Source organism: Cygnus atratus, chromosome 5 (assembly GCF_013377495.2).
Source record: "Cygnus atratus isolate AKBS03 ecotype Queensland, Australia chromosome 5, CAtr_DNAZoo_HiC_assembly, whole genome shotgun sequence".
In the NCBI taxonomy this organism is placed as follows: domain Eukaryota; kingdom Metazoa; phylum Chordata; class Aves; order Anseriformes; family Anatidae; genus Cygnus; species Cygnus atratus.
The window spans coordinates 60,172,915-60,187,354 of record NC_066366.1 but is presented as its reverse complement, the minus strand read 5'-3'; the positions used below and the strand labels follow the sequence as shown (position 1 = coordinate 60,187,354).

At 52.3% G+C, this 14,440-nt stretch overlaps 1 protein-coding gene across 1 annotated transcript in view; it reads left to right on the top strand.

The window, feature by feature from the left end:
- The window catches only part of DAAM1 (dishevelled associated activator of morphogenesis 1), an 86,940-nt gene that overhangs the window by 56,126 nt on the left and 16,374 nt on the right, over positions 1-14,440 (top strand). Inside the window, exons 5-16 of the mRNA XM_050711030.1 lie at positions 2,138-2,209; positions 3,061-3,155; positions 4,827-5,160; positions 5,692-5,802; positions 5,915-6,018; positions 6,536-6,602; positions 7,025-7,142; positions 7,252-7,390; positions 7,841-7,899; positions 8,251-8,438; positions 8,740-9,051; positions 9,181-9,288. Of these exons, the coding sequence (XP_050566987.1) occupies positions 2,138-2,209; positions 3,061-3,155; positions 4,827-5,160; positions 5,692-5,802; positions 5,915-6,018; positions 6,536-6,602; positions 7,025-7,142; positions 7,252-7,390; positions 7,841-7,899; positions 8,251-8,438; positions 8,740-9,051; positions 9,181-9,288 (1,707 nt within the window). The remainder of the gene's footprint in view (positions 1-2,137; positions 2,210-3,060; positions 3,156-4,826; positions 5,161-5,691; positions 5,803-5,914; positions 6,019-6,535; positions 6,603-7,024; positions 7,143-7,251; positions 7,391-7,840; positions 7,900-8,250; positions 8,439-8,739; positions 9,052-9,180; positions 9,289-14,440) is intronic.

Sequence of the window (14,440 nt, the reverse complement as noted above, 5' to 3'; positions counted from 1 at the left end):
GCTCCGCCAGTCCCTGGGTCGAAGCCTGCTTGCCAGCCTCCAAAAGGAGCTGGGAACGCTGGCAACATGGAAAGCTTCACCCGCAGGCTGTGCAGGATTGGTGCAGAGCCTTCCTGCAGCAGGATGGCTTGGAGGCGTGGGCCGGCAGATGTTCACAGGCTTGCAGCATCCCCGGCCCCTTTCCCTTTTTTTTAAGTGCCTTGGGCGCACGGTCGTGCTCTCTGTCGTGTCCTGTGCATGCAGACGGTGCTGGGTCCACCACTGAGAAGGTGCTGGAGGCTGACCCGAAGCGTCTGGCAGCAGCTCTGTCAGGGCTGGGGGTGTTTTGTGGCCCCAGGCTGGTGCCGGCGCTCCCGTCTGCATGGGACAACAACAACCCGGGCACCTTTCGGCAAGGGAGAGCGGACACGCAGCGGGTGCTGCTCTCCAAATCCCATGGGGGAAGCTTTAACCACAGGCAGCTGAGAGCCGATACAGAGGGCGCCCTGCCTGCCCTCCTCTGCCCCTGGAGCAGGCTCAGGGTTGGGAATGGTCCCGGGGGACCTCTCGTAGCCAGCAAAAACTTAGTGGCAGAGCACGGATATTAGCGGTCCTCCCAGCGGCACAGAGGCAGGCGCTGGGACCTCCTGCAGGTTTATTAGGTTTGGCACTGGTAGGACACATTTTTGGGTTGTTTTTCTAACATCTCGGAAAAAAAATTTCTGCTGATTCCCATTCGGGTTTAAAAAAAAAAATAAATGGCGAGGGAAGGTGAATCAAGTGTTTCATTCAAAACTTGGGTTCTTGGTGGGAGAAGGAGGGGCGAGCAGCCCAGACTAATAAAGCAGAGGGCAGGGAGGTCTAAATACAGGCTTCTCACTCAGGAAAGTCCTTTCACTTGCCTTAAACTTGACCAGAGGCATGGCTAAGCAGCTTCTCTTGGCCCTTGGCACGCTGGGGGAGATACCAGGCTGCCACGTGGGCGCTCCTGAACTCTTGTCCCCATCCCAGAGCCACCCACGCTGAAGGCTTGCTAACTCTCTCTTTTTCCCATCTTGGCAAGCTGTAGCTTGGGAAGTTTGGATGCACAAACATTTCCCATTTATGCCTCTTGAACCACAGTAAATATTTTGGACTCTGCTCCTTTGACTTGCAGGAATCAGCCAGACTACTGGTAGTCTGCACGCACAGACATGGGAGCAGAAGGGTGGCTTGTCCCTGGCCTTCGCAGGGAGCTGCAGTGTGGGACAACCCCTACAAACATCTCAACGGCCATCTGATACATTGGGAGGGGCTGCTTCTCCTGGTCCAACTTGAAGTGGATTTATTATTTTATCCTTTTTCTTCTTTTGGTATAAATCTTGGGAAAATACAGTGGGGAAGAGGGTTGGTCTTGAACTATTCCTTCAAAATACGCATACTACCTGTGGATATACACTGTTATTTTTTGGACCTGGGCTCAGCAGTCCACTGGTCATGTCCTACAACAACATGGTAGAACTTGAAAATGACTTGTCTGTCTCAGCAGACACAGGACATTGTAAACTGGGATGACCAAGGGAGGCTGTGCCTCAATCATTGTCATAGATTTTGGGCTCGGGGGGATGTCCTTTCATGGGGGACATTGCCATGTGCATGTTCTCTCCTAACAACTAATGAACCCCCAGGGTCTCTTGGCTGTTGTGCCAAGAGACTCCCTTGGTGGCAAGTCACAGCCCTCCCCCAGGAGCTGAACCTTGTTCACATCACATTTGTTTACCCTTCATAGCTTGTAAAAAGTCTTTTTTTTTTTCCCCTCAAAGCACAGTCATCGAGGCTGTATGGCTGAAACTTCAAGGGCACGGTAGACTCAATACAAGAGAAATCTGGGTGTAAAATTCCCAAACTGATACACTGACACTGGGGCAGAGCTTAGTCACAGGCAGACGGTGTAACACATTGCATATAAAATGTGCTATTTCAGTAGATCGGGTAACGTTCCCATATCTGGAGCTGTCAGTGGTGAGTTCAGAGTGCAGAAAATTTAGCTTATATTGATATAAATTTATGTAAGTGCACGAGGGATCTTCATAGGTCGTTGGTTTTGAAGGGCAGGAGATGTTAATGCAATTTCTTCTAATCCACTCTCTTCGTTTCACTTTTTTCCCCCTCTCTGCAGGACCAGGAAGAAAATAAAGGAGCCACCAGCTGGCCAGAGTTTTATATCGACCAGCTGAACTCCATGGCTGCTGTGAGTATTTCTGCAGTGCTTTGGCACTTGTGAAAACTGTAAATGGCAGCAGAGCAGTCGTGATACCATGACAGTTTGTGATATGGTCCGTGTTGTGCTTGAGAGAGCCGAGTGTTGTAGCCACGATGCTGTAATGCGGCACTTCTCAGCCTTTCCAGTTTGCAGACCAGCCAGCACACTGATGGAAGTTATTTAAGCCAGGTGAAATGCAGGGAGAGGTTATTTTGTCCACTGGACCATTGGATACAACCGGAGAAAGGAGACGTTCTCCAAGGCACGGGGACCTTTCCTCTCCCTGCACACCAGGAAGCAGCGAGGCTAAAGGCAAACAGCAATTTTCAGGCTGGTTTTGAAGGAACCTGTCTGATCGTGCAGTGCCTGCAGGGAGGGCATCGAGCTGCTGTGACGGTGGTGAGGCCAACAGCCTCGGTCCTGTTTGGTGGCTGCTGCAATGAGAGCGGGATCCCTGCTACCACCCTGTTCCCAAAACACCCTCTGCGCTGGGTGGTTGCTGTTGTGCTGGGTGAGACCAAAATAGTGCTGTTTTCTGTAGGAAATACAGTTCCTGTAGGGCAAGGCTGTGCTGCAAGACCTGGCACCCACCCTGGTGACCCCAGGCGTGGATGCAGTATCCTGTCCCTCCGGACTGCAGGGCATCTCCACACCCCCCCGGGAAGGGCACATGGGATGCATGGGTACTGGGGAAGGCTAAAAGACCCCCCATTTCTGCCCTTCACCCCAATCTAGTGTTGCTTTAGCTCCCTGTATTCTCCCTGCCCCATCCAGCCCCAGGACCATCCCCTGGATGCAGGGATATTTTGAGATTTTTGCCACTCTTTTTCCTTTTGCAGAGGAAATCGCTGATTGCTTTGGAAAAAGAAGACGAGGAGGAGAGGAACAAAACAATAGAAAGTTTGAAGACTGCACTGAGGACAAAACCAATGAGGCAATTCTCTTCCATTTCTTTGCTTTATTGCGCTGGTCATGGCTTTTGATTTGTGTTCTCTGGCAGAGGGGTTTTAGAAAAGAAATGGAAATGGGGCCGGCTGAGGATGAGGGGACTTGGGAGGCAGGGACCCTGAAATGACACTTGCTTTTTGGATCATGTCTTGTCATTTTGTTCCTTTTCTTCAGCCTTTTTAGTGGCTGAGAACCATCAGCACCTTCACATCTGTTCAGAGCAATCAGGCCACTTTTCCCCCCCCTCAAATTTGCTGTCATTCTAATTGCTACAGAATATAAAAATGCCTTCCAGAGTTTTTCCAAAAAATCCAAATTTTGTTGGTCAACCAAGCCCTTTGTTTCAAGTTCAACTCTCTTTGCGCTTTTTGAAGGAATAAAATCGTATGAATCTTCAGGCTTTAGTGGAATGCAAGAAAAAAAAAAAGGTTGCTAGGAGGTTTTGATGGGGAGGATAAAGAAAGGGTGGGACTCTTTCTAAAAGTCTTTAGTTTTTCCTAAGTTTCTCTGGAGTCTGCATGCACACATCTGAAAAATCTTTCAGATGCCTCTGGTTGACTTTTTCGGATGGGAAAACATTTCATTAAGAAATCCATTGCCCAGTCTGGTTATGGAAGACACAGCTCTTGTTTGCAAATGCATTGCACTCTTCCATTTCTCCTTTGCAATGGTTCTGGCAATGGGACTTGGTCAGAAATTCCCAAGGTCGGGGTGAGCACCCGATTTCCATGAAGCCTCAACCTCTTGGGTGCTGGCTCCTGCCGTCCCCAGGGAGCAGGGGCGGTACCCAGCTTTGTCGTAGTTTGCAATTAAACTTTCCAAAGTGCTTAAAAGTGGTTTGTGAGTTCATCTCACTGGAAATCAGAGGGATGCAGCAGGTTTCTGTAGAAAACCTTACCTTCTGGACCTACCTTTGTTTCCAGGGAAGTGAACATCAAATTTCCTATTGACTTTGGCTGGAATACGAGCGGGCTTTCAAGCAGAGAAATCAGTTTTCACTGGGAGTGCAATTATCCCTTTTGTTGCTGCACATAAGCACTGGTGGATCTAAATTAAACTCGTCCTAGTGCTGGGATGTTCTCGGATCATTTGCTGTCCGAGCCCACTCCTTTTTCCAAAATAGAATACACCCAGCCAGGGTGGCATCGGGCAGGGAGGTCCTAAAATGCACGAGCGGTGTGCAGTGAAGGAGGGTGGGTTATGTCTGCATGCTTTGTTGAATCTGCATCGGGCACTGCGTGCATTTGCAAGCCTGTGTTCATTTTAGCAGCATTATATCAGTCATCATCAAAATGTGAAATCCCTGTTTAAAAAGGTGTGAGATGTGTACAGCGGAGGAGAAGGGTGCGGGTGGTGAGGCAGACGTAGCAGGAGGCAGCAGGTCTGGCAGGTGTTGTGGGCATGACATTGGGGTTTCTGTGGGCTGGCTGCAGCTGGGTAAGAAGACAACTCCAGGACCAGGGAGCTTCTTCCCCTCCTGTGCAAAACTGGTCCCAAAGGACCAGTAGAAGTCCTGCAGGCTTTCTGCTATGCAAAATCCGTTGCAGGAAAAAATATATAAAAGCACTCTGGGTTTGCAAGATCAGACAAGTCAGCCCTGTTTGTGGGTTAAGTGCTCCTTTAGCATTTGATTTTAAAACGTCCCTCCTTCTGGCAGGTTTGTAACCCGGTTCATCGACCTGGATGGCTTGTCGTGTATTCTGAACTTCCTCAAAAGTATGGACTATGAGACAGCAGAGTCTCGAATACATACCTCGCTCATTGGATGTATAAAAGCACTAATGAACAACTCCCTGGGCCGGGCTCACGTCCTGGCCCATTCGGAGAGCATTAATGTAATCGCTCAGAGTCTGAGCACGGAGAATATTAAGACGAAGGTGGCAGTGCTGGAAATCATGGGCGCTGTGTGCCTGGTTCCCGGCGGCCACAAAAAGGTACTGGAGGCTATGCTGCACTACCAGAAATATGCCAGCGAACGGACTCGTTTTCAGGTGGGTGCCTCTCGACTCACCCCTAAGCTCCCAAAATTCGGCTCTGGGTCTGGGTGGATCATCAGCCGCTGCTGAGAGTAGAGGGCACCTCGCCAGACAGCCCAAATTGGAGTTCTTGGCCCTTCCTCCTCCTGGGTATCTAAACGCTGCGTGTGCAGGACTTGTCCTGGCCATTTGTAATTTTGATACTCTGGGAATTACCCCAGAACAATGCCCTATCTGACGAGAGCCACGGCTGAGCAAAGAGTGGGAAAACAGTTATTTAGGGCAGCTCCCCCCTCCTCAGCATGCTCACTGTTGTAGGGTTTTTGGAACTGCAGCAAGGCTGCAGCACGTCTGGGTGGGCTGATTTTTGCAGACACAGGTGCTGGGATGGGCTGGGCTACATCAGGCAGCAGCTGTTGGTCTAGAAAGCATCACCAGTGAGCTGCTGCGGGGGCTTTGGAAGCACCAGGAGGAGTTGTTCACGCATGTGTCCTCTGGCAGCTCATGCAGCACCTGGGCTCTTAACTTACCTTATGGGTTTGACAGACGCTGATCAATGACCTGGACAAGAGCACGGGGCGGTATCGGGATGAAGTGAGCCTCAAGACAGCGATCATGTCCTTCATCAACGCAGTCCTGAGCCAGGGAGCAGGCGTGGTGAGCTCTGGGTCTTTCGGACAGGGTGGTCTTTTGGTGGGTTCAGGGCTTTTCAGTAAGGTTTTTGAGGAAATGCACCTTGCTGTGTTGACCCAACAACTGTCCCTGGCAGGAAAGCCTGGATTTCAGACTGCACCTGAGATACGAATTTCTCATGCTTGGGATCCAGCCAGTCATTGACAAACTAAGAGAGCATGAAAACTCAACCCTAGACCGGTGAGTGGTGACCCGCAGCCTGATGGTTATTTTACCCCTTTTGTTACGTGCATGCTTTCTGGTTTTCGGACATGGCATTTGGGGAAAGCCATGTGGGTCTCGACTATAGATCTGGTTCCTCTTAAGGAAATGCTTTAGTGTCACCAAAGAGGGAGGGGAAGAACCCTGGCTCTGCTGCACTCTAGCATAGGGTTGAGCTGGGAAGGATGTGCCATCCTGGTGGGTGCTGTCAGCCCTCCTCCTTGTCTTCTCTTCCAAAAGACTCCTTGGAAGGGCTGTAATTACTTTTCCCTCTGTGTTTTTGAGTTGGTTTCTCGAGCTGGCGAGGGTGAGGACGAACACGTGGAGCTCCAGGAGCTCTAGGCTGAAGATCCTGTTGGTGTTTCAAGTTTTGCTTGTCTCTGGACCACTGCCTGTTAGTGGGCTGCTCTGGAAGCTGTTCCAAACTGGCTGCTTGCTATGCATGGCCACATTCATATCTACTTTTAACAGGTTTTTTTTCCCTTTCTTTCCTCAGGCATTTAGATTTTTTCGAAATGCTTAGAAATGAAGACGAACTGGAATTTGCCAAAAGATTTGAGCTGGTGAGTGTGAACATTACCACTGCAGAGCCTGGCTCTTGATGTCATGGATCCTTTTAAAAGCACCTACGTAGACCAGGACAAAGTGCAGGCTTTTGGGTCAGATTTGGAGGTTGGAAATCTGTCTCCTGTTGCACTGCTCCTTTGCTTCATCCCTCTTCTCCCCTGCCTGCTGGCCTTTTGCCTTTCATGGGGCACTTGGGACTGTCTCCATACCAAGAGACTCACAGGGTTTGGTGGTGAGACTCAGGAAGCTCAGGTCAGAGGCTTCCTAGGAGACCAGGGCCGTATTCAGACAGCTTATGGCAGCATCTCAGGGCTGGGTGTGGTAGCAGATGCTGGTGCTGCTGTCGCTCGCCACAGGGCTGATCCAGCTGGGGTCACATCAGCCCGGTGGCCTGAGCACGCTCCGCTCTGTTCCGCAGGTTCACATAGACACCAAAAGCGCAACTCAGATGTTCGAGCTGACGAGGAAGAGGCTGACTCACACAGAGGCCTACCCGCACTTTATGTCCATCCTGCACCACTGTCTCCAAATGCCTTGTGAGTACTGGGGGGGCAAGAAACTCGCACCTCACAGCCCAAGTCCCCTGCCCGGGGGGCAGCCATGTCCCTGCGGCTCCTCCCAGCCTCTTCCCTTCCTCCTGTCCAGATAAAAGAAGCGGTAACACCGTCCAGTACTGGCTGCTGCTGGACAGGATCATCCAGCAGATCGTCATTCAGAGTGACAAAGGGCAGGACCCCGACGCCACTCCCCTGGAAAACTTCAATATCAAAAACGTCGTCCGAATGTAAGTGCTCGTCCTCCTCTCTCGGGGCTCTCTGCCATGACTTTGTCTGCTCAAGACGGAGGGCAGGCGAGGCAAGGTGTGGGAATCATCCCTGGCAGGCTCGGATCGTTTTGACCTACTCAAGAAGACATGCTCAGTGAGCTATTTCCCTTGACTGTCACTGTTCCTTATTCATCACTCAGTGCTCTCACAGTGACGTTCCTGCTCCTCGGTTGGACAAGTCGGGGTCCCTGGAGCTGTGGAGGCAGCAGAGCATCCCAGCATGCAAACCCCATGGCCAGGAGCCGCTGGGGGCAGAGCAGAGTTCTCTGAAATACCCCCACAGGAGCTGCACCCCACGCAGCCCTAACTCCCCTGCACAGTGCTCCTCAGTCGTGTTTCTTCCTGGTGGTGTTTCCCCGCTGACTGCACCGGGGTTGTCTCATAGCACTGCTTGTCTCCTCCTTTTAGGTTAGTCAATGAAAATGAAGTCAAACAGTGGAAAGAGCAAGCAGAAAAAATGCGAAAAGGTGAGCGATGGAAAGATGAAAGGCACTAACTTTTACCTGAGCGTGCACTGTAAGCTAAACAGCTCGCATTTATATATTTAACTGGATGGACTGTGCGTGAGTGGCTGAGATTGTATCATGCTATGGGGCTTATGATAGAAATAGATATTAATTTCTTCATGGGGTGTGCAGCACAGGGGCAGTCCTAGCCAGAGTCTAATGTGCCCAGCACACACTCCCTTTCTCCTATTGCACAACTTCTCTCCTAAGTAGCACAGGGTTTATAACCCTGCACACTGCTTGCTTTCTGCACTACCGAAGTGTTCATCACCCAAAAGTGGATTCAAGGGTTGCTTTTGGGGACTATTTCAGAGCACACCGAGCTTCAACAGAAGCTGGAGAAGAAGGAGCGGGAGTGCGATGCCAAGGCCCAGGAGAAGGAAGAAATGATGCAGACACTGAACAAGATGAAGGAGAAGCTGGAGAAGGAGTCCAGTGAGCACAAGCAGGTCAAGCAGCAGGTGGCGGATCTCACAGCACAGCTCCATGAGATGAGCAGGGTAAGGCCCCAAACCTCTTCCTCATTGTGCCCATGTCCCAAATCCCCTGAAAGTGCTGAAGGGTGATTTCTGGAGGCTGCACAGAGGGCTGCAGAAGGTGCTTGCTGGGAGGGCCCCCAAGATGTCCATCCCTGGGAATGGGGTGATTTCACCTCTCTGGCAGCATTGGACCTCAGTCAAGCATGCTGAAGCCTTTAGTTACTTCCTATGCTGGTTAAGTTCCGACAAACAAAAAAAAAAAGGCATTTTTGGATGGTGCCTTCCCTCTGTGTAACCAGTTCCTCCTCTCTTTCTCTCTCAGAGGGCGATCTGTGCTGCCGGCCCTGGAGGACCTCCCTTGCCACCAGGAGCTCCTGGTGGCCCTTTACCTTCTCCAGCTCCAGGATCCCTCCTTCCCCCTCCTCCACCACCACCGCCACCACCGGGGGGCTGTCCCCCACCACCACCACCACCACCGCCCCCTCCGGGTGGCCCCCCTCCACCCCCCGGCCCCCCACCCCTGGATGGGGTGATGCCCCCCCCAGGAGCACCGCTGGGCTTTGCCCTGAAGAAGAAGAGCATCCCGCAGCCGACAAACGCCCTCAAGTCCTTCAACTGGTCCAAGCTGCCAGAGGTAAGCCAAGGGTTCCCATCTGTGCTTTCAGAGGGCCACAGTGCTCTGCAGAAGGAGAATAATTAAGGCAACAAAACCAGAGGTGCCGAAGGAGGCACCCCAACCTGCTGTGCTCCCGCTGTCTTTCAGAACAAGCTGGCAGGCACCGTGTGGACCGACATAGATGATGCAAAAGTGTTTAAAATCCTGGACCTCGAAGACCTGGAAAGGACGTTCTCCGCCTACCAAAGACAGCAGGTAACAGCTGGCCGGGGCCTTGCGCAGGCCTCTGGGACAGACGCCGTGGTTATGAAGTCGCTCGGTTTCACGTGTGGTCTCGGAACGTGCCTCCTGCCATTATTTCACTCCGTTTGCCAGATCAACTCGATCTGGTTTGTCCTTTCATTTGCATGCCAGTGCCTTTGCCTGGAAATGGTAGCTCACAGCCAGACGTGACCGATTTCGCCCCTGCCCACGTACCTGACCGCGTGTGTCGCAGTGCCAGCACCAAGATGGATCACGAAACAAACAAAAATGACAGGGAATGCATGAAAATAGCCCCCAGATGTGGCCACGGTTGAGTAATTTTGGGATCACTCTTAACAGCGACTGCTTCATGTCTGTATTGGGTGGAAAATTTATATCCCTCTCTGGCCAAGAAGGACTCAGTTTTACCCACATCTACCATGGGTGGATCTCTTCTTTTATTTTTGTAGTGAGCCCAGAGCAAAATGTGAGCTTTGAACAAAAAGCAAGTCCCAAACCAAAATAATGACACTGCAGACAAAAGTCTCTGCTTTTTAATCTCCTTCTCAAGCAATATGGCCCCAGTTTGGAAGGCATCAAAACCCATGAAGAAAATTAGACACTTGTTTTACCCCAGGCAGGAGCGTTAGTGGTCAAAAGCCATGAGTTTTTTCAGGAAAAGCAGGAGAGAAAGTAAGAGAGAGGCTGCAAACATTGGGCTCACCTGCTGAATGTCTGGCTGCATTGTGGGGAGGAGAGGCCAAGCTGTCTGCTCACGCCAGGCTCAGGAGGGACGGGCTGGGAAGGAGCAGACCCATCACGTAAGCTCCTTAGACAACGTGAGAGCTTAATCACTTCCAGAGGCTAATGGAGGGCAAGATCAGGGTGGATTAGAGCAGTGCAAATATCAAGAGTAACCCCCCAGGAATAGGTGCTGCCCTGGTGTGTTTTGGGAATAGGGCCCATCTGAAGAGGAGATGGAAATGGAAAGGAGGCAAGAATAGAAACCTAGCGTGTCCGTGGGACAGCTTGCCCTCTGGCCAGAGTCACCTGGTGTGCTGCAGGTTACTGCCAGGCAGAAATCCAAACAGACTTTGGCTTGGCTGAAGTCCTGCTGGGTGAAGTGAGGCCAGCAAGGAGGGGGAGATGCTGCACGCTGCAAGGAGAGCTGTGGCATGGGTTTGTGTCCCAGGCTCCGAAAGGGAGCCAAACGTGGGAGCCAGAGACTGGGGTGGGACTGACAGAAGACACGAGTTCATTGTGTCCCACCAGCACCTCATAGCAGCACCATTTTGTGCGAGCGGAGTGCTGTGACCATGCCCCTGGTCCCCAGCTCATGTCATCACCCACTTGCAAGTCCCCAGAGTGCCACACAGGTGGGGCCTGTGGAAATCCCTGGCTTTCCACGAGGGTCTTGTTCTCTCCAGAGACTGCAGAGCACCTCCCGAGTGTGCGAGGCTGGGCTGTTAAGATGAGAAATGCAGCTCTGCAAGTCAGTCACTTTTTTTTCTTTTGTTGGGGTATGCACCCTGGAATGATTACAGATGCCTAAAAGTTATAAATACTCCTTGCTTTTTGCCACCACTGAAAAGATTTGGTGTCTGGAAGGTGTCTGCTGGATGGGAGCTGTGAGTGCTCGTCATCACCTGGGCCACCAAGTTCAGTCGATGAGAATTGCCTGTCCTTCGGGGGAAGGATGTTAAACTAATTTCTTAATAACTTGCAGCATTTTCAAGCTCGAGCAGGGATTTCTCCTCCTCTCTCCCTGTCTTGAACCCTTTACTGAAAGTCACTGACTCAGTGACCACATCTCTCAGTTCCCTTGAGACATGATGTCCGTAGGGCTTGGGGCATCAGCGTTTGCCCTTTTTTTGTTGTTGAGGAATGGCATTACTGATGCTCCAGCACGCTGGGGGCAGCTTGCGGAGGTGTGTGTGGGGCAGGGATATCTCAGACCCCCTTGGAGTAGCTGTGGTGGCTCTGGTACGGATGGGACTTGGCTGCTTGTACTGCTATGGCGCCTGGAAATCCCCGTCTGAGCAGTGCACAGACTTAATTACATTCTCAGTTCCAAGCATCTCCTTGAATGCTTTTCCCACGTCCCAGGCTGGGAGGTTAACGCAAGCTTTGGAGGGAACTCTGCAGCTCTGGGGAAAGGGCCCTTCCCTGCAGAGAGGACGGGAGCGCCCTGGATTCATCCCTGGGAGCATCCCTGCCCGGTGCTGGGTTGTTTCCCAAACCTACCAGGAGAGCAGATCCCTGCGCAGGGGTCTGCGCCTCTGTCGGAGGTGTTTTGAGAGCTGAGGCTGGGGGTGATGCTGGTGAGCGGCAGCGACGTGGCTGGGGCAGTCCTGGGGCATGGCAGGTACAGCGAGCGTGGTAAAAGAGCCAGGGCCAAGTGGAAAAATACAAGTTGTTGAACTGGGGGCTTAGCAGTGAGCTAAGAAATTTTGTTTTCAAAAAAAAAAAAAAGGATATAAGAAGGAAACTTACATCTGCTCCATGTAGGTGAGAGCGACCTGCACATGGGCTGGGGCAGCGGGCGCTGGGGATGTGTGTGGGGACAATGGCAGCAGATTTAAAGTTACCCCTCCTTTCACTGCCATCCCTCAGCAGAGGCTGGACTGTGGCTTGTGCAAGAGAAAGAGGCAGGGATGAGGCTTGTTGAGGCAGAGAGGGAGGTTGTTTTTTTTTCATAATGAACCCTTTCTGTGCATTGGGAGCTCTCCTGGAGAAGGCAGAGGGCAGAAGGACCACCCCATCCTTCTGCTCTCCGGCACCACGGGGCAGGTGTAAGCATGGGGATGGAAGGACAGCTGATGGCCAGCTAAATGGCCAGCAACAAACCCATCCCTGCCTGGGGGAGAGCTTCGTGCCTGTCTCACGAAGGAGCTGCCTCGGAAGAGGTTGCTTTATCAAGCACTGCTGCTTTACCACCTCGACCGGCCCGTGGAGTCCAGTTCTGCCCTGGCAGCAGCTTCGTGTCCAGCTGAATTGTAGGGCTGCATTTCTCATCTGATCTCTCTGAAGTACGGCAATAGCAGCTTGGGTGTCTTTATTTAAGGTCTGTCGGCCCCCCTTTCCTTGCAAAGCCGCTGCTGAAGGAAGCCCTGGCACCTCCGCTGTCCCGGGACGCTCGGGAACGGGTTGGTTCCTTGTTTCCTTGGCTGATGTTTCGTTGTCTCCCGGCACGTTTTGTTCTGCTTTTGTTTTCGGCCGCAGCGTTTTTGCTCTCCAGGAAAGCTTCACACGTTGTTCGTCCTGCACCTCTGCTGGGAGCCATTCGCACACAAAAAGCCACGGGGACAGAGGGCGTGGGGGGCTTGGGCTCAGCCCCCTGCGGGTCGAGCCCGGGACATTTCGTGATGTCCGACAGAGCCGTTTCCCATCCTCCCTCCCAAACCCACGCACGGTTCCCGGGCTGATAAAGCGCTGGCAGCCGCTCAGGGGAAAACCTGCGTAAACAAGGTTCCCTTGCAAAAGGCAGTGGTGAAGTTTGGAGAAGACTTAACTCGAAGCAGGCATGTGGGCCGGCTGTCACCTCCGAGCGGAGGGGCTGGAAGGAAACGCTGTTTTAAATGACCTGGGTTTGGAGTCCACCTACCTCCAGAGGACCTCTGGCCGCTGCGTGCCTTCTTTCTTTTTTATTTCATTTTTTTTAAAAAACAACAGCAACAAACAATTTATGCACCTTTGCTATCTCCCTTCCCATCGCCAATCTGCTGGACCTTGAGCCAAGCCAAAAAAACCAACAACAAAAGGCGCAGCCCAGCAAACGGGGAGGGAGAACTCTCGTGTGTGTGTGTGGTCTCACGGTACCGGCTTTGCTGCACGTGCTTCCAGTCTGCCGGCCAGGGCTGCGGGGTGGGGCGAGCCCGGCAGGCAAACGGGGTCTCGGGACGAGCTAAGTGCAGGCTGGGCATCAGGGTAGCGTTCGGCCAGGCTGCCAAGCCCCGCAGAAGGGTTATTTTCCCTGTAAGGAGGAGAAAGGCGAAGGGGAAATGCGTTGCCATGGCAAATGGTAAAGTTTTGCTGCGGCGAGATTTGCTCCGGGATGAGAATCTCGTTATTTCCACTTGAAAGCCCTGTTTTTCCTGGCACTGGCGGTGATGTTTCGTCCTCTCAGACTCACAAAAACCCAGCAATTTCCTCCCCCGGCACGGCGGGCTGAGCGGCGCTGCTTGGGGCCAGTGCTCGCAGGGCTTGGCGGAGGTCCCCTGCGTCCCCAAAGCGCAGAAGCACCCTGGCGTGACCCAGCCGTGAAGCATCCCCCTTCCTCCCCTCCCGCACCTCCTCCTCCTCCCTTCATCCCCACCGTGCCCCCACCTGCATCCCTCATTTTTCGGCGCTGGCAGACCCCGCGCGTTCCCCCTTGCTGCTCACCCCGCTGCGTGACCCCCTCTCCTTTTAACTGTGCTTTGATTCCTTTTGGTTTTGCGGAGGTCACTCAACTGCATGTGTTTTTACTGCCTTTTTCCATGCTTCTGCTATGGCTGTAGGACTTCTTTGTGAGCAGTAACTCCCGGCAGGTAAGTGAGCATCCGCAGGTCTTGGAGCGGCTGGGGACACGGGGACGCGTGCCGGGGGTTGGATTTTTACTCAGGGGAGCTCCAGCTACTGAGCATCACTCAGAGTCCCTGCCCTGAGGGACAAAAGGTTGAGATAAATAAACTTGTACCTGCAGGAGGGGCTCAGTAGAGCCCTGCACCACCCATCCCATCAGTTTCCCACTTCTCATAGGTGTTTTTTTTTTGGTCAGTGCAAGAAAAGGAGTGAAAAATGGAAACTTCTTTGCTCACCCTAAACCTGTAGGGTGGTTGTGCACCGCGTCTCCTGAGCTCGGAAACATTTAGTGCTTATCTGCAGCACGTGGGACCTCGCAGCTCTGGGTTATGTTCCTGACAGAAGGATTGAATAGCCAGGTTTTAATTTATTAACCTGACTACAACATGCAATATGGTAAATTAAAACCAGAGTCAACCTGAACTCCTTGGGCAACCCTGCAAGATCACTGTTACCTGGATCTGCCCGTCTGTGTGCAGCCGCACCTTTGCACGTTGTTATTCATTTGAACACAATAATGTTTTCGAGCTGCTTAGGAGATTTAGGTGCCCATGCCACAAGGATTTGTGCTTTCAGATCCCTTGTTTTGGAAGCATTTCCC